General features: G+C 41.9%; 1 protein-coding gene across 1 annotated transcript in view; it reads right to left on the reverse strand.

Moving 5' to 3' along the window:
* The window catches only part of PPIL2 (peptidylprolyl isomerase like 2), a 93,150-nt gene that overhangs the window by 15,988 nt on the left and 60,529 nt on the right, over positions 1-16,633 (reverse strand). Inside the window, exons 9-10 of the mRNA XM_089690604.1 lie at positions 3,263-3,338; positions 1,884-2,044 (exon numbers count right to left, since the gene is read on the reverse strand). Of these exons, the coding sequence (XP_089546730.1) occupies positions 1,884-2,044; positions 3,263-3,338 (237 nt within the window). The remainder of the gene's footprint in view (positions 1-1,883; positions 2,045-3,262; positions 3,339-16,633) is intronic.

Below are 16,633 nucleotides of genomic sequence, written 5' to 3' on the forward strand. Positions count from 1 at the left end.
ATCCCTTGCCTGGTAAAATAATCTGCCATGCTGGATGCAGTTTACTTCACCTCTGGCATAAAAGGGCTTGCATGAAACACAAAGCCAGCAGGCAACGCATTCAGGTTGGCCACAGTAAGTGCCTACAAAAAGGCCTGTAGGTGTTTCAAAGAATGTTGCTTCGACCACACTGTAAATCAACCATGGCTCTAACAATTACTCTAAGGCCACAATGCAAGGGCCCCACCACCTGAACACAAAAAAAAAAAGTTCTGGGTCTCTGGTTGTCCTGATCTACAAGTGCCAACAAAACTAAAGAACTAATCACCAACACTGATTTTCATTTGTGGCATTATATTGTAACCATGCCAGGAGGCAGGGACACCATATGATTCTTGATAAGGGAATACACATTTAGCGGAGAACCTAATTGTTGTCGGATTGCTGACTTTCCCTATCCAGTAGTGATTTTCAGATCCCCTGGTGTCCCTGTCTGGTATTTTTTCATTGATCCCTTGATTGGGCCTACTTTTTGTGTAAGCGAAAGTAGGAGCCCATGTTGACAATTTGCATCGGTAGCTATGCACTACATCAGTATCCCTTGGATCTTTCGGTTTTTCATTTAGACTATCTGGTATCTATCCTAGGGCAGGGGTAGGCAACCTGAGAGCCGCAGGACTACAAGTTCCATCATGCCTCTGCAAGTCATAGCTGTAACTGTCAGTTTTGTAATCTTTGCAATGCCTCATGGGAAATGTAGTTCCACAACAGCTAGAGAGCCACAGGTTGCCTACCCCTGTCCTAGGGCAACTCAAGTGGATCCTGAGGAAGCAACTTGCATGTGAAATGCATTGATCCACTAAGATTTCTAGAATATGTATCATTTTATTTGATGAACCTACAGGATATGGCTTTTAATTGTCCTGTATTTTAGTGCACAAATAAAGTTGTATTTTATCTTAATGTATATGGATATTTGGCACATAAAAAAATCTCCAGTCTTCCTATAAGCAGTGGTCTATGTAGATTTTGTGCTGCCCTAGGCAACACAAAAATGTTGCGCCCCCCAATGATAGAGCAAGAGAGTCAATAAGTGTGTGTATGTATATATGATTTGCTCTCTCTCTCCCCCTTTCTCCCTCCCTCTTTCGCCCTCTCTTCCCCCTCTCTCTTTTCCTTCTCTTCCCTCTTCCTCTCTCTTTTCCCTCTTTCTCAGATCAATGGGACTGCACACACATACTCACACCTCCTCCAAGGGCTGCTGATCTCCGGGCAGCAGGAAGGGGGAAGGGGGGGGGAGGTGTGTGGATGGACGACAGGAGGGAGATCCCACAGAACATAACACAGCTCACCTCCTCCAGCCTCTTTCATCTCCGCCACTTCTGCTATTCCTGCTCCAGGCTGTCCCCTGGTCCTGGCTCGTCAGCTGCTGGAGGGAGAGGTACAAGAGCATCGCTCTGCAACTACCTTTCCCGACGCCCTACCACATCGATCCTGCTGCTGTCTGTGCCACTGCAAGAGTAGCAGTAGTACCCCTCTGATGGTGGCCCTGCATGGTTCTGTCTGCCACTGCTCAAAAGGTCCCTTCTTCTGGGGGGCGATGACACTCCCCTAAAAATTGCCGCCCTAGGCAAATGCCTTGTTTGCCTCGCGGTAGATACGCCCCTGCCTATAAGTCGATTGGAACCTTTTCTTTATACCTTCTGTTAAGTGCATGCCTGGATCTGAGAAGCATGATGAAAGAACTCCAGCCAAAGCTATAATGATGTTCCTGACATTTCCAAACATCTCTGATTTCTCCTCAGCCCAAACAGGCAAACCTTTCAAACTAAAATTAAAAATTTTACTAGTTGTACTCTTAGAATAAAATGGTAAACCTAAAATGCTCAATACCAAATACTCACAGCATTTAGTTTATCGGTTGCCTTCTTCTCAGGGCCCTTCATAGTGGCAGCAAGAATTTCATCACCTTTGAACTCCTTGTACAGCTCGCTCAGTGTCTCCCGAGTCTCCATGTTGGCATTTTTCAGGTAGTATTGAGGGTCTTGACGTGCTTTCTCCTCATCTAATTTATAGATCATAGCATTAGAGGACAAGACTCTATATTTCACATTTTACCTCTAGTTATACAATACTGGTTTGTAGTTCTGTTCAGAACAAACTTTCACTGGAAGCATAAAGTGCCAAAAAAAAAATTAACATAGTTATTAACGTTTTTCAGAAATGCATGCAAATAGTAGGTTTTACAGTAGGCAGACAATCAACTTGCCACAAACCTTGACAACCAGAGATTTTAACAATGGCGGCACAGTGGCTTAGTGGTTAGCACTTCTGCCTTGCAGTAATTGGGTCATGGGTTCAATTCCCAACCATGGCGCCTCCTGCATGGAGTTTGCATGTTCTCCCTGTGTTCGCGTGGGTTTCCTCCGGGTACTCTGGTTTCCTCCCACACTCCAAAGACATGCTGGTAGGTTAATTGGCTCCTGTCTAAATTGGCCCTAGTATATATATATATTTTTGTAAAGCGCTGCCTAAATTGATGGCGCTATACAAGTACCTGAAAAAAATAAAATAAATAACCTGCATAATAAATTTAAAAAGCCATGTCTGTGGCCACCTTAAAAGGATAAGTCCACCTTTTTTAAAAGAAATAAATGAACATCTTTTTGCAGGTAAAAAATGTGCATTTATTATTTTTTTTTTTTTTTACTTGTAACCTGTAAAGCACTGCACTCACGATTAGGAGATCGAGGGTGCCACGTAAGACTCCTGCAGACTTATCAGTGTATCTGTCCACTCGTAGCTCGTATGGGCAAGCATATATATTCACTGACAGCAAGAGAGAATGAACTACCAAAGCACTCAACAGCACCATGGTAGTTCACTGAGAACTACAAGCCCACAGCCGTAAAGGCAGTTGGTACTTGTAGTTTCCCATTCCCTGACACAGCCAGGTGGGCAGAGCCCTGCATGGCCGTCTTTCACCCTAAAAATGGGTGGAACATGTAACGTGTTTCCAAAGGTGAACTTATCCTTTAAAAAAATAACACAAAAATCACAGTGACTGCTTTGGTCACTTCCACAGATTCACACCTATGTTAGGTGGAGAAAAATGTTATACCATTTTACAGTAGTCAAACATTAATTCACTTGTGATATAAAGCTTAACTCTGATCACAACAAAAATGAAAATTTAGTATTATCACAAATCATATAAAACCACTAAAAAAAAGTAGTCTAGTAAGCCTAGATTTTCTCACAAAATGCAAATAACTAAACTCACCAGGGTCTGTGACTTTTAAGTTGTTTTTGACATGGTAGAAATTTGAGACATTGAATTTATCCAGCTGTGTGGGATCCTAAGGGACAGAAGAATAAAAAAGATGCTGAATATTTTAAAATCATTAAAAACTGACCTTTAAAGTGGTACTAAACCCATCAATTTAACGGTTTTCCAAAACAGTTACATTCAAGGCATGTTGTGAACAACAATTGTCACCGTTGCTTGTGTTCCAAATTGAACGGTCAAGCCATCAAATGGCTGGTGTAAAAACTGATAAACGTGCAGTACCAAAGCAACTGCAGGTTAAACAGAGGCTAAAGTGGTAGCTTCCTTGGTTTTAAAGGATAGGACGGTTTATTTCTGCTTTAAAGAATACGTTCACCTTTTGAAAAAAATAAAAAATGCACTTTTTTTTGCAGGCAAAAACCAGGATTGTTTTGTTACTCACTGTAAAAATCTCTCTCTCCGAGTTCATTGACAAACACAGCATCCTCTATTTTCGACCATAGGTGGCCATACAACCCTATGGTCAGGAATCAATGCTGTGTCCATCAATGAATGAAAGAGAAAACAGGATTTTTCTGTTACTCACTGTAAAATTCCTTTCTCTGAATTCATTAACGGACACAGTGTCTTCTATTCTAGACCATAGGGTTATGACGCCTATGGTCGATAATAGAAGATGCTGTGTTCATCAATGAACGAAAGAGAAAAATGTGCATTTATTGTTTTTTTTTCTAAAGAGACTGCAGAGCATTGCACCCACAGTGAGCAGATCACGGGTGCAATCTCTGGCTCCTGCAGACTCTCAGGCTAGATGTCTGCCCATACCTCTTACTGGCAGGCAGTTACCTGAGAGCAGGAAGATCAATGGAGTCTGAAAGCACTCACCAGCGCCCTCATAGTTCATTGAGGACTACAAACAATGGCTGACGGTACTTGTAGGCATTAATTTGCAGGAGCCCACACGGCCACACTAGTTTCAAAATGTGACAGTGAGTGCAGGAGAAGATGGGATGGGGGGGGGCGGCTGCAGATGCTGGAATATATGACATGTTCCACTCTATATACAAGTGGAACATGTAACAAGTTCCAAAGGTGAACTTAGCCTTTAATTCAAATCTTATAAAATAAATAGTCTACTGGTCACACTACAATCGAACACCTGAAATGTCATGTATACTCTGATAAACATACTTTTTATGATAAACATCTACTGCAAATGTCCCCACCCATAACCTTTGTCCAGAGTATTAAATACCACAACACTAAGCATAGGATTGAGTTGGGAAATAGCTGCAATCTGTTTAACAGTTAAGATACAAACCCAGCACACAATCTTTATATGTAGGGCAATCTACAGCTTTTGCTTTTTTCTACAATGCAAGATAACCTGCACACATGTCATAACCTGATAAGCTAATTCAGCCTCATTTTTATTTTAGATATCTGCAGCTAAAATATGGACCCTGTGGTCTGAAGACCTAGAGACTTTAGGTCCATAAAGGTGTCTCAAATATCAGCCAACTCCCGTTGAATTGGCTGAAATTCAAACTATTCATAAAGATGAACCATAGGATGGTGTACAAGTGGAATATTATATATGGTCTGCCAAAGTAAAATGGCAGCTAAGAAAAATGTATTGAATTGTCAATGTTATATAGCCCTGGTGCCCAGTGCATCAATGCCAGTGCTGATTGCTATTATTGCCTCCACTGAATTAATGCTGAGAGTAATTTTGTGTCCACTGACACCAATGCTGGGAGTTATTACTGTGCTCTCTGCCAGCAAAGTTGAGGGTTATTATTGCATCCACTGACACTAATGTTGGGGGATATTATTACACTCACTGACACCAATGACAGGGCGTTAATGCATCCACTGAAACCAATGATGGGATGTTACTACGTTAACGGACACCAATTATGAGGGGTTAATGTGGTGTCCATTGACACGAATGATGGGGAGGAGGGTTTCTGCGTCCACTGATACCAACGATGGGGTGTTATTGTGTCCAATGACAACAATGCTGGGTTTTGTTTTTTTTTTGCACCGATGCAAATTCTGAGGGCTATTAGTACCGTCTTTGACACCAATGCTGGGGGTTATAGTACTCTAACTGCTTCAGTGTGCATTGTGATATGCTGCAAAAAATGCAGGAGGATTGACATTTTTGGCCACTGAGACGCATTATAGACTATTCATTTGGAAATTGACTGCCCAACTTGAAGCAACACACTTCAATGCACAAAATGTGCTGCTGTTGTGTGGCTCTCTGGAAGTGTTGCGGGTTGCACTTGAGGCCCCCACTACTATACAGGAATAATTGTCATGTAAACTATGTTTTGTAGAATCTGCCCATAATTATTATTAATATATAAGCTATAAATTGTTCTTTTGATTAGTGGAGGACAGTCCATCTATAAATCTCAGCAGAAACACATTTCACCAGTCATGAGCTGACTGCAGTCAGTGTCCAGGATCTTAAAATTAAATGATTTTGCTGGAGGGACTTCATATCTGTAATCAAATGTCTGCTTTCCTTATCTTCATATACTATGTCATTTATTGTAATTAAATGCTGTGAACATGGAAGAAACTGAAGATATAAAATAATCATTGCTAAGACAAACACTGTAATCTTGATTGATCCACAGAATCAGGCATCCAATTAATGAGAAAATGTGTTGTTATTTCAACTGATTAACACAGAACTTTTTTTAATCCTTTGATGTGAACCACGCTTTCCCCAACCCCTGACATTTCTTCTGCCATCTAAGATAACCACTAATTCTTTTGTTTAGTTTAAGAAATAAAGTGAAAAAAATCCTGCCAAGCACAAGTCTATATTAATAATGTGTAATTTGAGCCATTCACCAAACCAAGCCATTTCTTCTGCCATCTGAGACATATTATTATTTGTCGAGTTTAAGAAAAAATAATAAAACAACTGGTAAGTGCCAGTCTATGTTAATAACACAAGTAACATGAGCCAATCACCATACTGTATTTATGGAGGAACACTATTGTCACAGTAGTCCTACACTCCCCTCTCCTCCTCCATAACATGGAGGGGGTTGTAGTCCTAAGTGTTTGCTAGCATGCTAACTAATAAAGGAGTGCAGTGTACGCCAAAGAGCACATAAACTTATCAGTTCACAAGATTTCTGGCAGAATCAATATATTTTTTGCTATTATCGAAAATAACATAACAAAATGCTTTAAATGGCATGAAAAGGGGATGAACAGGAGAAGTTAATTGTTAGAGGTTATATACAATTTATAGTAATTGAAAGTAACAAACATTTATGTCCTTACTACAAACAGAAACTAGTTTTTCAAACATAAAATGCCTCTACATTTCTCTTTGGTGTTAAAAATAATTTAAAAATATAAAAAACTGGGAAAGAAAATTGAGGACTTCTTCAGAATTACTCTTAATAGCACTGTAAAAAATGATCTGCAAGCTTCACGAGATCCTTTCTATCAAACATGCTTTTTTCGAAAGCATCAACTAGACTGTTGCCACTGAGAACAGCCTATGAAGCAGAGAACTCCAATTTTATAATGCTGTACCTATCACTTCAAAGGTCCTTTGTTTTCAGGTATTTTTCATATTTGATTATAAGATGGCAAGCATCTGGTTATTATAATGTCTCAGTTGAAACAGCCCAAATACAGCTCCACGTAATGTTCCAAAAACGTTTCAGTCAAAACAGAGTTATAGAAACTATGCACAAAGATGTAACATGTGTTTCTAATAAAAAGGGGCTTGAAAGTAAAAAAATACACAATTTTGGCTGATATACAAGTTTAACCTCAAACATAAAGAGACTCTTAACCAGTTCACTATTTGATTTATGTATTTTCCAACTTCCAGATACATAGTTAAGAAAAAAACCATAGCATGGGCCTGTGCTTTTCCCATGCAAAGAAAAATAGGATTTTTGTACTTAAACTGCATTCGCACCATGCAGATGCGGCAAAGCGCTTGCACTTTTCTGCGTGTTCCCACACATCATGTTTCAGGCAGTCTATTTGAAATGGCTGCTCTATGCATGAGAAATACACATAAAAAGGTGCCTGGGCTACCATGCCTTTTGCTAGCAAGATACGTGGGAGTACCATTAAAAATGAATGGCACCGCTGCACATCTGTAAATACATTTTTGTGTCTTGCAGAAAATAACATTGATGTTGTGAACAGCGTCACACTGCCAGCTACAGGAATATGCACCACTGACTTAGAAAAAAAATTGTAGGCCTCAATATTTAGCAAGCTGTACAAAGGGCATAAACAGAGGGTTGGGACCCGTGTTTGGATAGCCATACATTAAACAATTTTCTTGTACAATTTTCCTTTAGATTTACCAAAACCTTATAATATGAGGTCAAACCTAAACACTTTCAATTTGTATGCAATCAGGCTGGCTCTTGCACTATATATTTGAAGATACACTATATTGCCAAAAGTATTGGGACACCCCTCCAAATCATTGGATTCAGGTGTTCCAATTACCTCCATGGCCACAGGTGTAAAAAAAAATCAACCACCTAGGTATGCAGACTGCTTCTACAAACATTTGTGAAAGAATGAGTCGCTCTCAGGAGCTCAGTGAATTCAAGCCTGGTATTGTGATAGGTTGCCACCTGTGCAATAAGTCCATCCGTGAAATTTCCTGGCTACTAAATATTCCACGGTCAACTGTTAGTGTATTATAACAAAGTGGAAGCAACTGGAAACAACAGCAACTCGGCCACGTAAAGTGACAGAGTGGGGTCAGCCCATGCTGAAGCGCACAGTGCGCAGAAGTTGCCAACTGTCTGCAGAGTCAATAGCTAAAGAATCACACTTCTCTGTCTGGCAATCTGATGGATGTGTCTGGGTTTGGCGGTTGCCAGCAGAACAGTACTTTCCTGACTGCACTGTGCCAAGTGTAAAGTTTGGTGGAAGGGGGGAGGGTGTCACGGTCGCTCGATCGCCACTCTCAACATGCGACAATCGCACGACCGCGACCAACAATAATACGTCACGCCCACGGCGTCAGACCCCAGACCTTCTCACCAAACTCATGACCAAAGGACCGGCCGATCTAAAACCGCAATGTGACGTGCGTAACAATGCCACACTCAGCTGTGCCCTGCACAACGATTGTCCAGCTAATGGAACACAATCGACGTACCGCCAGCCTGAATGCGCTTGTTACTGGGTCGGGTTAATCACACAACTAACCCTTCACTGCCACCACCCCTTTTTGTACAGAGAAGGGGGAAACTCTCTTTATGCAATATACACTGTAATGGTTGAAAAGTCACCTGTCCAATACGGTCACTGCAGGCCGATTGGGCAGAGGATTAAACAAACACAGTAGCGTCTCTTCAAAAGGCAGGAATTCGTGAATTGCAAGTAAGCGCTTAGAAACAGTTTAACACTTTCAGAAAGAAAGATTTATTACTAAAAGAGTCAAAGAGGTGCAACAAAATATTTACAAAGAAAATGTAACTAGATATATATATATTTATATATAAAAAATAGGAAACAGCCCAGCACAGCAAAGAGATAACAGGAAGAAGTTAAAAGGTTAAGTTACTTGCCATGTTAAGCCTTAAGGTAAGCAGCTCCAAGTTGCAGAGCGGAAAGGGTCTTTGATCTCCTGCTGTTACGATGTTAAATTTAGGAGATCTCTTTAGCTTAACTTTTTAGGCTTGCCAGCCTGTCTTTTAAGGTCCCCCTGCAGGGGGGGGGGGGGTGGCTCTGAATACTGGCCAATACGCTGTTTTGGGAGGGGTCAGTCGGGCGAACTCTGAATTAGAACCAACATCTGTCATAATCCATGACATGAAACATAGGGGAAAAACCTGACTTGAGGAATGTTCATTTCATTCTGTCACCTTTAACTGTTAGGTTTTATGAGGTTACAATCTCTTTCAATTCCTGGGAGAAGCTGCCTTATCTGTTTTATGATGTGTGAGCCTACACAGGTTCTTGGGTCAGTGCTTCCCAATTCTCTGAGGAACACTGGCCTTATCATGACTTAGGTGAGGAAGGCTACACTTTCGCAGACTGCTCGGCACCGAACCAAGGATGCCTTAACCTGTGGTTGACCCATAACCAGCACACACCATCTGTCACTGTGCCTCTCAGGAAGGGAGGGGGGAAGGAGAATAAAGGATTGAGGAATACTCCTAATAGAAAAAAGGGGAACTCCACATCCAACTCTGATGAGCAAGTTTGCTACAGGGGGGTGTTATGGAGTGGGGTTGTGTTTCAGGGGTTGGGCTTGGTCCCTTCGTTCCAGTGAAGGGAACTCTTGAAGCATCAGCATACCAAGACATTTTGGACAATTTCATGCTCCCAACTTTGTGGGAAAAGTTTGGGGATGGCCCCTTCCTGTTCCAACATGACTGTGCACCAGTGCACAAAGCAAGGTCCATAAAGACATGGATGGGTGAGTTTGGGTTGGAGGTACTTGACTGGCCTGCACAGAGTCCTGACCTCAACCCAATAGAACACCTTTGGGATGAATTATAGCAGAGACTGCGAGCCAGGCCTCCTTGTCTGACATCAGTGCCTGACCTCACAAATGCACTTCTGGAAGAATGGTCAAACATTCCTATTGACACAATCTTAAACTTTGTGGACAGCCTTCCCAGAAGAGTTGAAGATGGTATAGCTGCAAAGGGTGGGCCAACTCAATATTGAACCCTAAGACTGGGATGCCATTAAACTTCATGTGCGTGTAAAGGCAGGCGTCCCAATATTTTTGGCAATATAGTGTAAATCTAAAGGAAATTGAAAAAGAAAATTGTATAATGTATGGCCAGCCTTCTGCAGTGGACTCCAAGAAATGAATTTTAAGGCAAGTACAAAAGTCCTATTTTCCTTCTCATCCATTGAGGGACACAGAAGTTCAGATACTGTCAGGATATCTATAAAGCAGTCTAAGGGGTGTGCAACAATACTAACATCTCCAACAAGAGAACTGGTGATTACTTGCAGCCCAGGAGCCATATGAAGTACTAAGACCTGAACCTGAACAGGATGAGACAAATTTCCCTACCAGATAGGTGAACCTGCCAATACGACCAAAGGCAGGACAAGTAGAAGCTGATGCTCAAGACATTGAATAAAAAGTAACCACCAGAGGAAAGGATTGCACATAGAGGGGACACTAACCCTGAACTAATGAGAAGGCGATTAACCAAAACTCACCAGAAAACAGGTGGAACTATAACAAATTGCTGTGAAGAGAAGAGAAAATCCAGCTTGAGGTGGGTAACATACAACAACCCGTAAAAAGAATAGGTTCCATATAAGGAAACTAGGACCAAACAGGTCTGGATGAGAAAGACCAGCCACTCTACCTGGGAAGGCCCAAACCCTTACATAGTTACATAGCTAGTCTGGCTGAAATAAAACAAAAAAAGTCTATCCAGTTCAACCATTAAGAAAGAAAAAAAAAAGTTATAATCCTATACCCACAGTTGATCCAGAGGAAGGCAAAAAAAACCCAGCAAAGCATGATCCAATTTGCTCCTGCAGGGAAAAAATTCCTTCCTGATCCCCCAAGAGGCAATCAGATATTCCCTGGATCAACTTTACCTATAAATGTTCGTATCCAGTTATAGTCTGTGTATCCAAGAAATAATCCAGGCCTTTTTTAAAGCAATCCACTGAGCTGGCCAGAACCAACTCTTGAGGGAGTATATTCCACATTTTCACAGCTCTGACTGTGAAGAAACCTTTCCGTGTTTCCCCTGACCTTTTGGACCAAATGGAATGAAAACTCAGTGACTAAAGTGGTAGTCTGACCAGACTGCCAATCTTGCTAAGTGAGACACTTTATCAGCAAAAAATCAACAACCCAAAAGGCGTGGTGTGAAATGAATCCTGAGCCCACCACAGAACCCAGGGGTTTGATCCCACAAAAGTCAATGTGACTAAATGGTAGGTTGCATAAGAGGGACCCCCACAAGGGTAGGCAAGAAATGCAAGCGAGATCTTAGCCTCATACTCTTAAAATAGGAATCAATATATAGAACTGAGGATGAAAAGGGGGCTGCAGAGACACATCCAGAAGGATCCTGCTGAAGAACCACCCTATCTATTCCTAACAACAAGCTAAAGGTCTAAAAAAGCTCCTGATCCACCAGATGCAAGAAGCATCAGCCACCGTGAATCAAAAAGGATAGGAATCTTAGCAGTACTGTCAAGAGCATTCACCTGATAAGGAACAGACAAGAGAAGGCATCTGAAAAACCTTCAAGGGGCTGCAGATCTGCTAAGGAAGTAGGACCTATCCCAAGTGGACAGGTCCCCAGATGTTATCAAGCTACACTCTATTACTGTCAGAATACACCTGCAGCAGGAAACTGGTGTGTTCTGCCTGCTGACAATCCAGGAAGGAACAGGGCCCTTCAGCTACAATATCACCTGCCACACAGGATCTGAGGTGCACCTAAATGAATGAATCTCTTCTCCTGGTTCAGAGGTTACCAGTTAGGTACTGTCCCTAGTGGAAACAGTGTGAGCAAGGTTGAGGCTCTCAGCATAGTACAGCGCAGAAACAAGACTACCTTCCCTGTAGAAGGAAGGGTCACCACTCCTTTTCAGTGGTGAATGCACAGCAAGACAACGGAGTCTGATGTCACAGGATCATACCGGGGACTATCTGGTTCACAGAATCACTAGCAGTTAGACTGCAAGGAACTAGAGACTGCAAAACAACTGAGAAAAAGGCTGAAATAGACTGAGAAAAAATAGGAGAGCAAGAGATGACTGTTAGAAGAGGGTCGCACAATGCCCAACCCTTCCAGCAATGGAGAGGCAGGGGATGGTTAACTCCCTGTCAGTTGATGAGAGACCTGAAGGTATACAGGCTGTGAACCTTTGTAGCAAAAATTAAACCTGACACAGCTAGTTCTGGCCAAACCTACATGCGTAAGCTTCTTATGGAAGATGCTGACTAGAAGGATCCACAAAGCTGATTCACGTCACAGGAGGTTGTCTGAGCGTGACACTATGGGGATGCAAGGAGAAAGCACAAAGTTGACCATAAGAGCTATTGGGAGACACTGAGGTTCCAGCTGGCACGGTCAGGGGTCAGGCTTGAAGACCAGTAGCTATAGCAGTGGAAAGGCTCCCATCGACCAGCTGGAGAAGTGTACAAACAGGTCACCCTGGTGGATGAGGAGTGGGATCTGAGCACTAACTGGTATTCACCAGAGCTTCTGATGGTGGAAATGGGGTTTTTTGTGTGTTAGTGCCAGGTCACGGTCCTAAGGATTGCCCACCAGGAAGTGAGTGATCCTGGGTCCAGTAGTAGATATAGAAGGTAGGGGTCAAGCAGAAGCGTAATCAGTAAACAAGCCAAAGGTCGGTAACAAGTGGTTGCAGGCTGGTATCAAGCAGAAGCATAGTCAAGGAACCAGCCAAAGGTAGGTAACGAATGGTTTTGGAGATAGCTTAAATTGGAATTTCATGAGACGGGTGATGAGTTCAAGGTTCCCAAGAAACAAGGTACAAGATTATCCAAAGGTTCAGACAAGATTCTGTCCAGCATCTCAATTCCTTTATACAGGAGTCTAAATTTTTAAGCTACCCGAGTTCTTGTCTCATAGTTGAAAACCTAGGCAGCTAGTGCCGGTGAGAGGCTTGGCGGCCAGAGGTGACCACGTCACTGTATGCAGAAAGTAAGAACTGACAAGAGATCTATGTGATGCTTTGCAAAGCAGGGTGTAGCCCTTCCTCTACACTGACCAGCATGAAAGAGCACATGCTACACTCTATCCAGCAGGTGATATTACCACACAGTCCCTCAGTGTTAAACCAATTGTAAAATTGGAGGAAACAGGAAATTTAATGGGCACCAAGCAGTTCAAATAGCATGGTAGCTTCTGGTACATCAGAATGAATTACCTTACTGAGGCAATGTCACATCTCTGTACCTGGAAAATGCTCCACTGCAAACTTTTACCAATACATAAAGGTCTGGACTGGGAACAATGCAGAATCCAGTGCCCAAAGGTCAAATCCCAGGCTAGCCCTGCATGTCCAGCTCAGAGGGATCCAGGTACAGCACACCTAAGTCTGACTGAGAAAAAGCCAATCCAATAACTGCTATGTAGAGACCAGCTCAAGCAGTGATGGAGTGAGGACTATTGATTGAAAACAACTGAAGAATCCAAAGAAAAAAAACAAAAAACTGATGAAAAGGCTAGTCGAGTCTGGAAAAGAAAAGTTATCCATCCTTCTAGAATCCTAGAAGAAGAAAAAAAAAACTGATGTATGCTGTGTAGAGGAGGGGTAATTCAGAAGCTGGTATAGGTATATATATATATATATATATATATATATATATATATATATATATATATATATATTTTTTTTTTTTATTTATTTATTTATTTTATTTTATTTTTTTTTGGGGGGGGTCCAAATCTCCTATAGGTGGCAGTATAACTCATTTTCCAAATGCCAGTGTGCCTCAATAGAAATAAAGGAAAATCCTATTTAAGCTCCAAGTCTTTGAGGTCAAAACATACAAAAGATCAAGGACTCTCTTACTTTCCTTATGTGCCAGCATGGGTGCCTAGGTACTGGCACTCTTAGCCACTCAGTGTTGCCTTGTGTGAGAAGGGTAGTGAGCCATATACTCCCCATACCTAAAAGTACTGGGCATTTCTCTTCTTTACTGGCATCTGAGTGGAAGAGCATGGAAGCAAAAGGAAGTACTGCTGGCATGAACCCGCCCAACAAAGCACAGGTTCACTAAAATCTACAACAGTCATATCAGTAGAAGATACAACACACCACAAACATATCCAAATTATCTTTTCATGAAGAGGAGCTGCTGGTTTAGGAGCACTAGCTACCTCAGTGACAGTGTCACATGGGGGGAATCTGCTAGAGCCATGTGCAGTCAGTGGCTTCCGGAATCAGTTGCAACAACATGCCTGATTTTGGAAATTCAAACAATAGCAAAAACACCAATGAGAACATTTTTATTCTATTCTTGGCACTATTAAGATGAAACAAGGAAATGCATTTGCTTATTAACCAGTGCACTTTTCCTTGCAGCAGTTTTAATCAATTATAGTAATGTCTGCCAATTTTCCAAAGTCGGGAATAAAGTATGTGATGAGTACACAAATAACACTAGAAGTAAATTAGAGCAATATTTATTAGCAATTCGTGAATAGGGCATTACATATTGATTTCTTGGAAAATATATTTTCCCACTGTAACTTAGTTTGGCTTATTAGATTTGTCAGCCTGTGTGCTTTCAAATAGAATGCTTGCAGTATTCCACATTCATGCAGCAAGGGCACAGATTTAGTTTGGGATACAAATGGGAGTAGGTTTTGGTAAATTGTCCAAGATGTAGTATCTTATGGGAAAAAGCCTCCAGAGAGTATGATGTACACATGGCATTATGAATAAATGTATATTGGACAACGTATGAGAAGAAAACCTCCAGAGAGTATGAAGCACACATGGCATTGTGAATAAATGGACACACGCAGTTACAGTATAACAAAGCTTTTTGCATATTCATGCTATATACATCTGTCTACATTTTATTTGCTACAATCACATGGGCTACAAATTCAAACCCTGACTCAAACCACTCTCTAGACTAGACAATTCTGATCCTGTATGGGTCACGCACCACATTTGTTTGTCAATAGAATAATAATAATTTTAGGACTTGTGCAATACACACTGGAACTTATGGTTTGCTGTGGTCAGTGTGCAGTCTGATAGGCCCTTCAAAACAGCAGATGATTTTGTGACAACAAATCTGCCGTTCTTCAGGTGCAGTGGACCTGCTCACTTTTCACAACACAAAAACATTACCAAACCCTGCCACAGCTAACAGCTTGATACAATTACCAGCTCCTGTCCCCTTTCCTGGAATGCTGTCTTTACCAACTTCCTCTACCTCTGCTGGCCTGCCATTATTACAAGCTCCTGCAGCCTCTCCTGCCATATTTTGGTGCTGTCACTATAAAAGGTGCCACATACGTAATGTTTCTGGGCCCCAGCTGCACAATTCATGTTTGCTTCAGGGTAAATCATGCTCTGTATCTCCTACTTTATAGCCTATTCCAGTGTTCTAGGAACTCAAAAATATTTGTGGTTATTGTCTCTCTACAATAATACACGGTTTATTTCAAGATAACGGTCTTGTCTCCTCCTCTTACACTGAGGCCTAATTAAGTTGCTTAAAGTGGAGCTCCACCCAAAATGGGAAGTTCCGCTTTAAGGACTGCTCCCCTGCTCCCCATTAAGGATTGGCACCTTTGGGGAGTGGGGGGGGGGGAGGGGAGCGGGTACCCAAATTTGACAGGTACCCGCTCTCACTTCCAGTCCGATTGCTAGGCGATCAGAAACGGAAGGTGTCCTCCTTCCCTGTAGTTTTTTGGGATAAGTGACATGTTCCAGAAGACTACAGGACCATTCATGAAGCGCAGCGCTACTCGCACATGCGCAGTGGAAAGCCGCAAGCTATCACAGCTGGGAGCCCGCACTGAAGATGTCGGCCTCCTGGAATACAGGACAGCCGGTGACACGAGCTGCGGGGGACACACCACGGGACCGAAGGACAGGTAAGTGGCTGTTTTGTTAAAAGTCAGCAGCTACAGTTTTTGTAGCTGCTGACTTTTATTTTTTGATAGGTCGAGTGGAACTCCGCTTTAAGGCAGAACTAAATGTAATGGCAGGAGCACAGACCTACCGTGCCGCATTGCAATATTCTGTGCAAAATAATGGTGCTGACTCTGAAACTTCTGATTAAAAAAACTGGAGGCCGATTACTTGCACTGTGGTGTAGCATGGGACACAATACCAGTCCATTAAAAAATATCTGCTTTGTGTTCTTGAGGAGGAGAAAGACGCATTAGAAGTCTATATAAAATGAATATGCACATACAGTAGGTGGGGGGAGGAAAAGGGCGCATTAGTGGCATTAGCAGGCCAGGGGTTGCTCTTCGTGTGGGAAGATTAGAAAGAAATGATATGTCACTAACTCCCCCAACTCCTGCATCATTCACTATTGGCGGGGTGATAAAACCCAGAGCCTTTCCACACCACCTCTCTGAAATGTACAACCCCAATTCCAAAATAGTTGAGACACTGTGTAAAATTACACAAAATAGAAAGCAATGATTTGCAAATCTCATAAACCCAAATTTTTATTAACAATAGTAAACATACTAAATGTTTAAAGACAAGAAAATGTACCATTTTAAGAAGAAAATAAGGTATATTTGAAATTGATGGCAGCAACACTTCTCAAACAGTTGGGACAGGGTCATATTTACCACGGTATAGCATCCCCTCTTCTTTAAATATCACTATGATGCCAAA

This window comes from Staurois parvus, unplaced genomic scaffold, assembly GCF_062004578.1.
Source record: "Staurois parvus isolate SC_StPar_1 unplaced genomic scaffold, SC_StPar_1.0 ptg000535l, whole genome shotgun sequence".
Lineage (NCBI taxonomy): Eukaryota > Metazoa > Chordata > Amphibia > Anura > Ranidae > Staurois > Staurois parvus.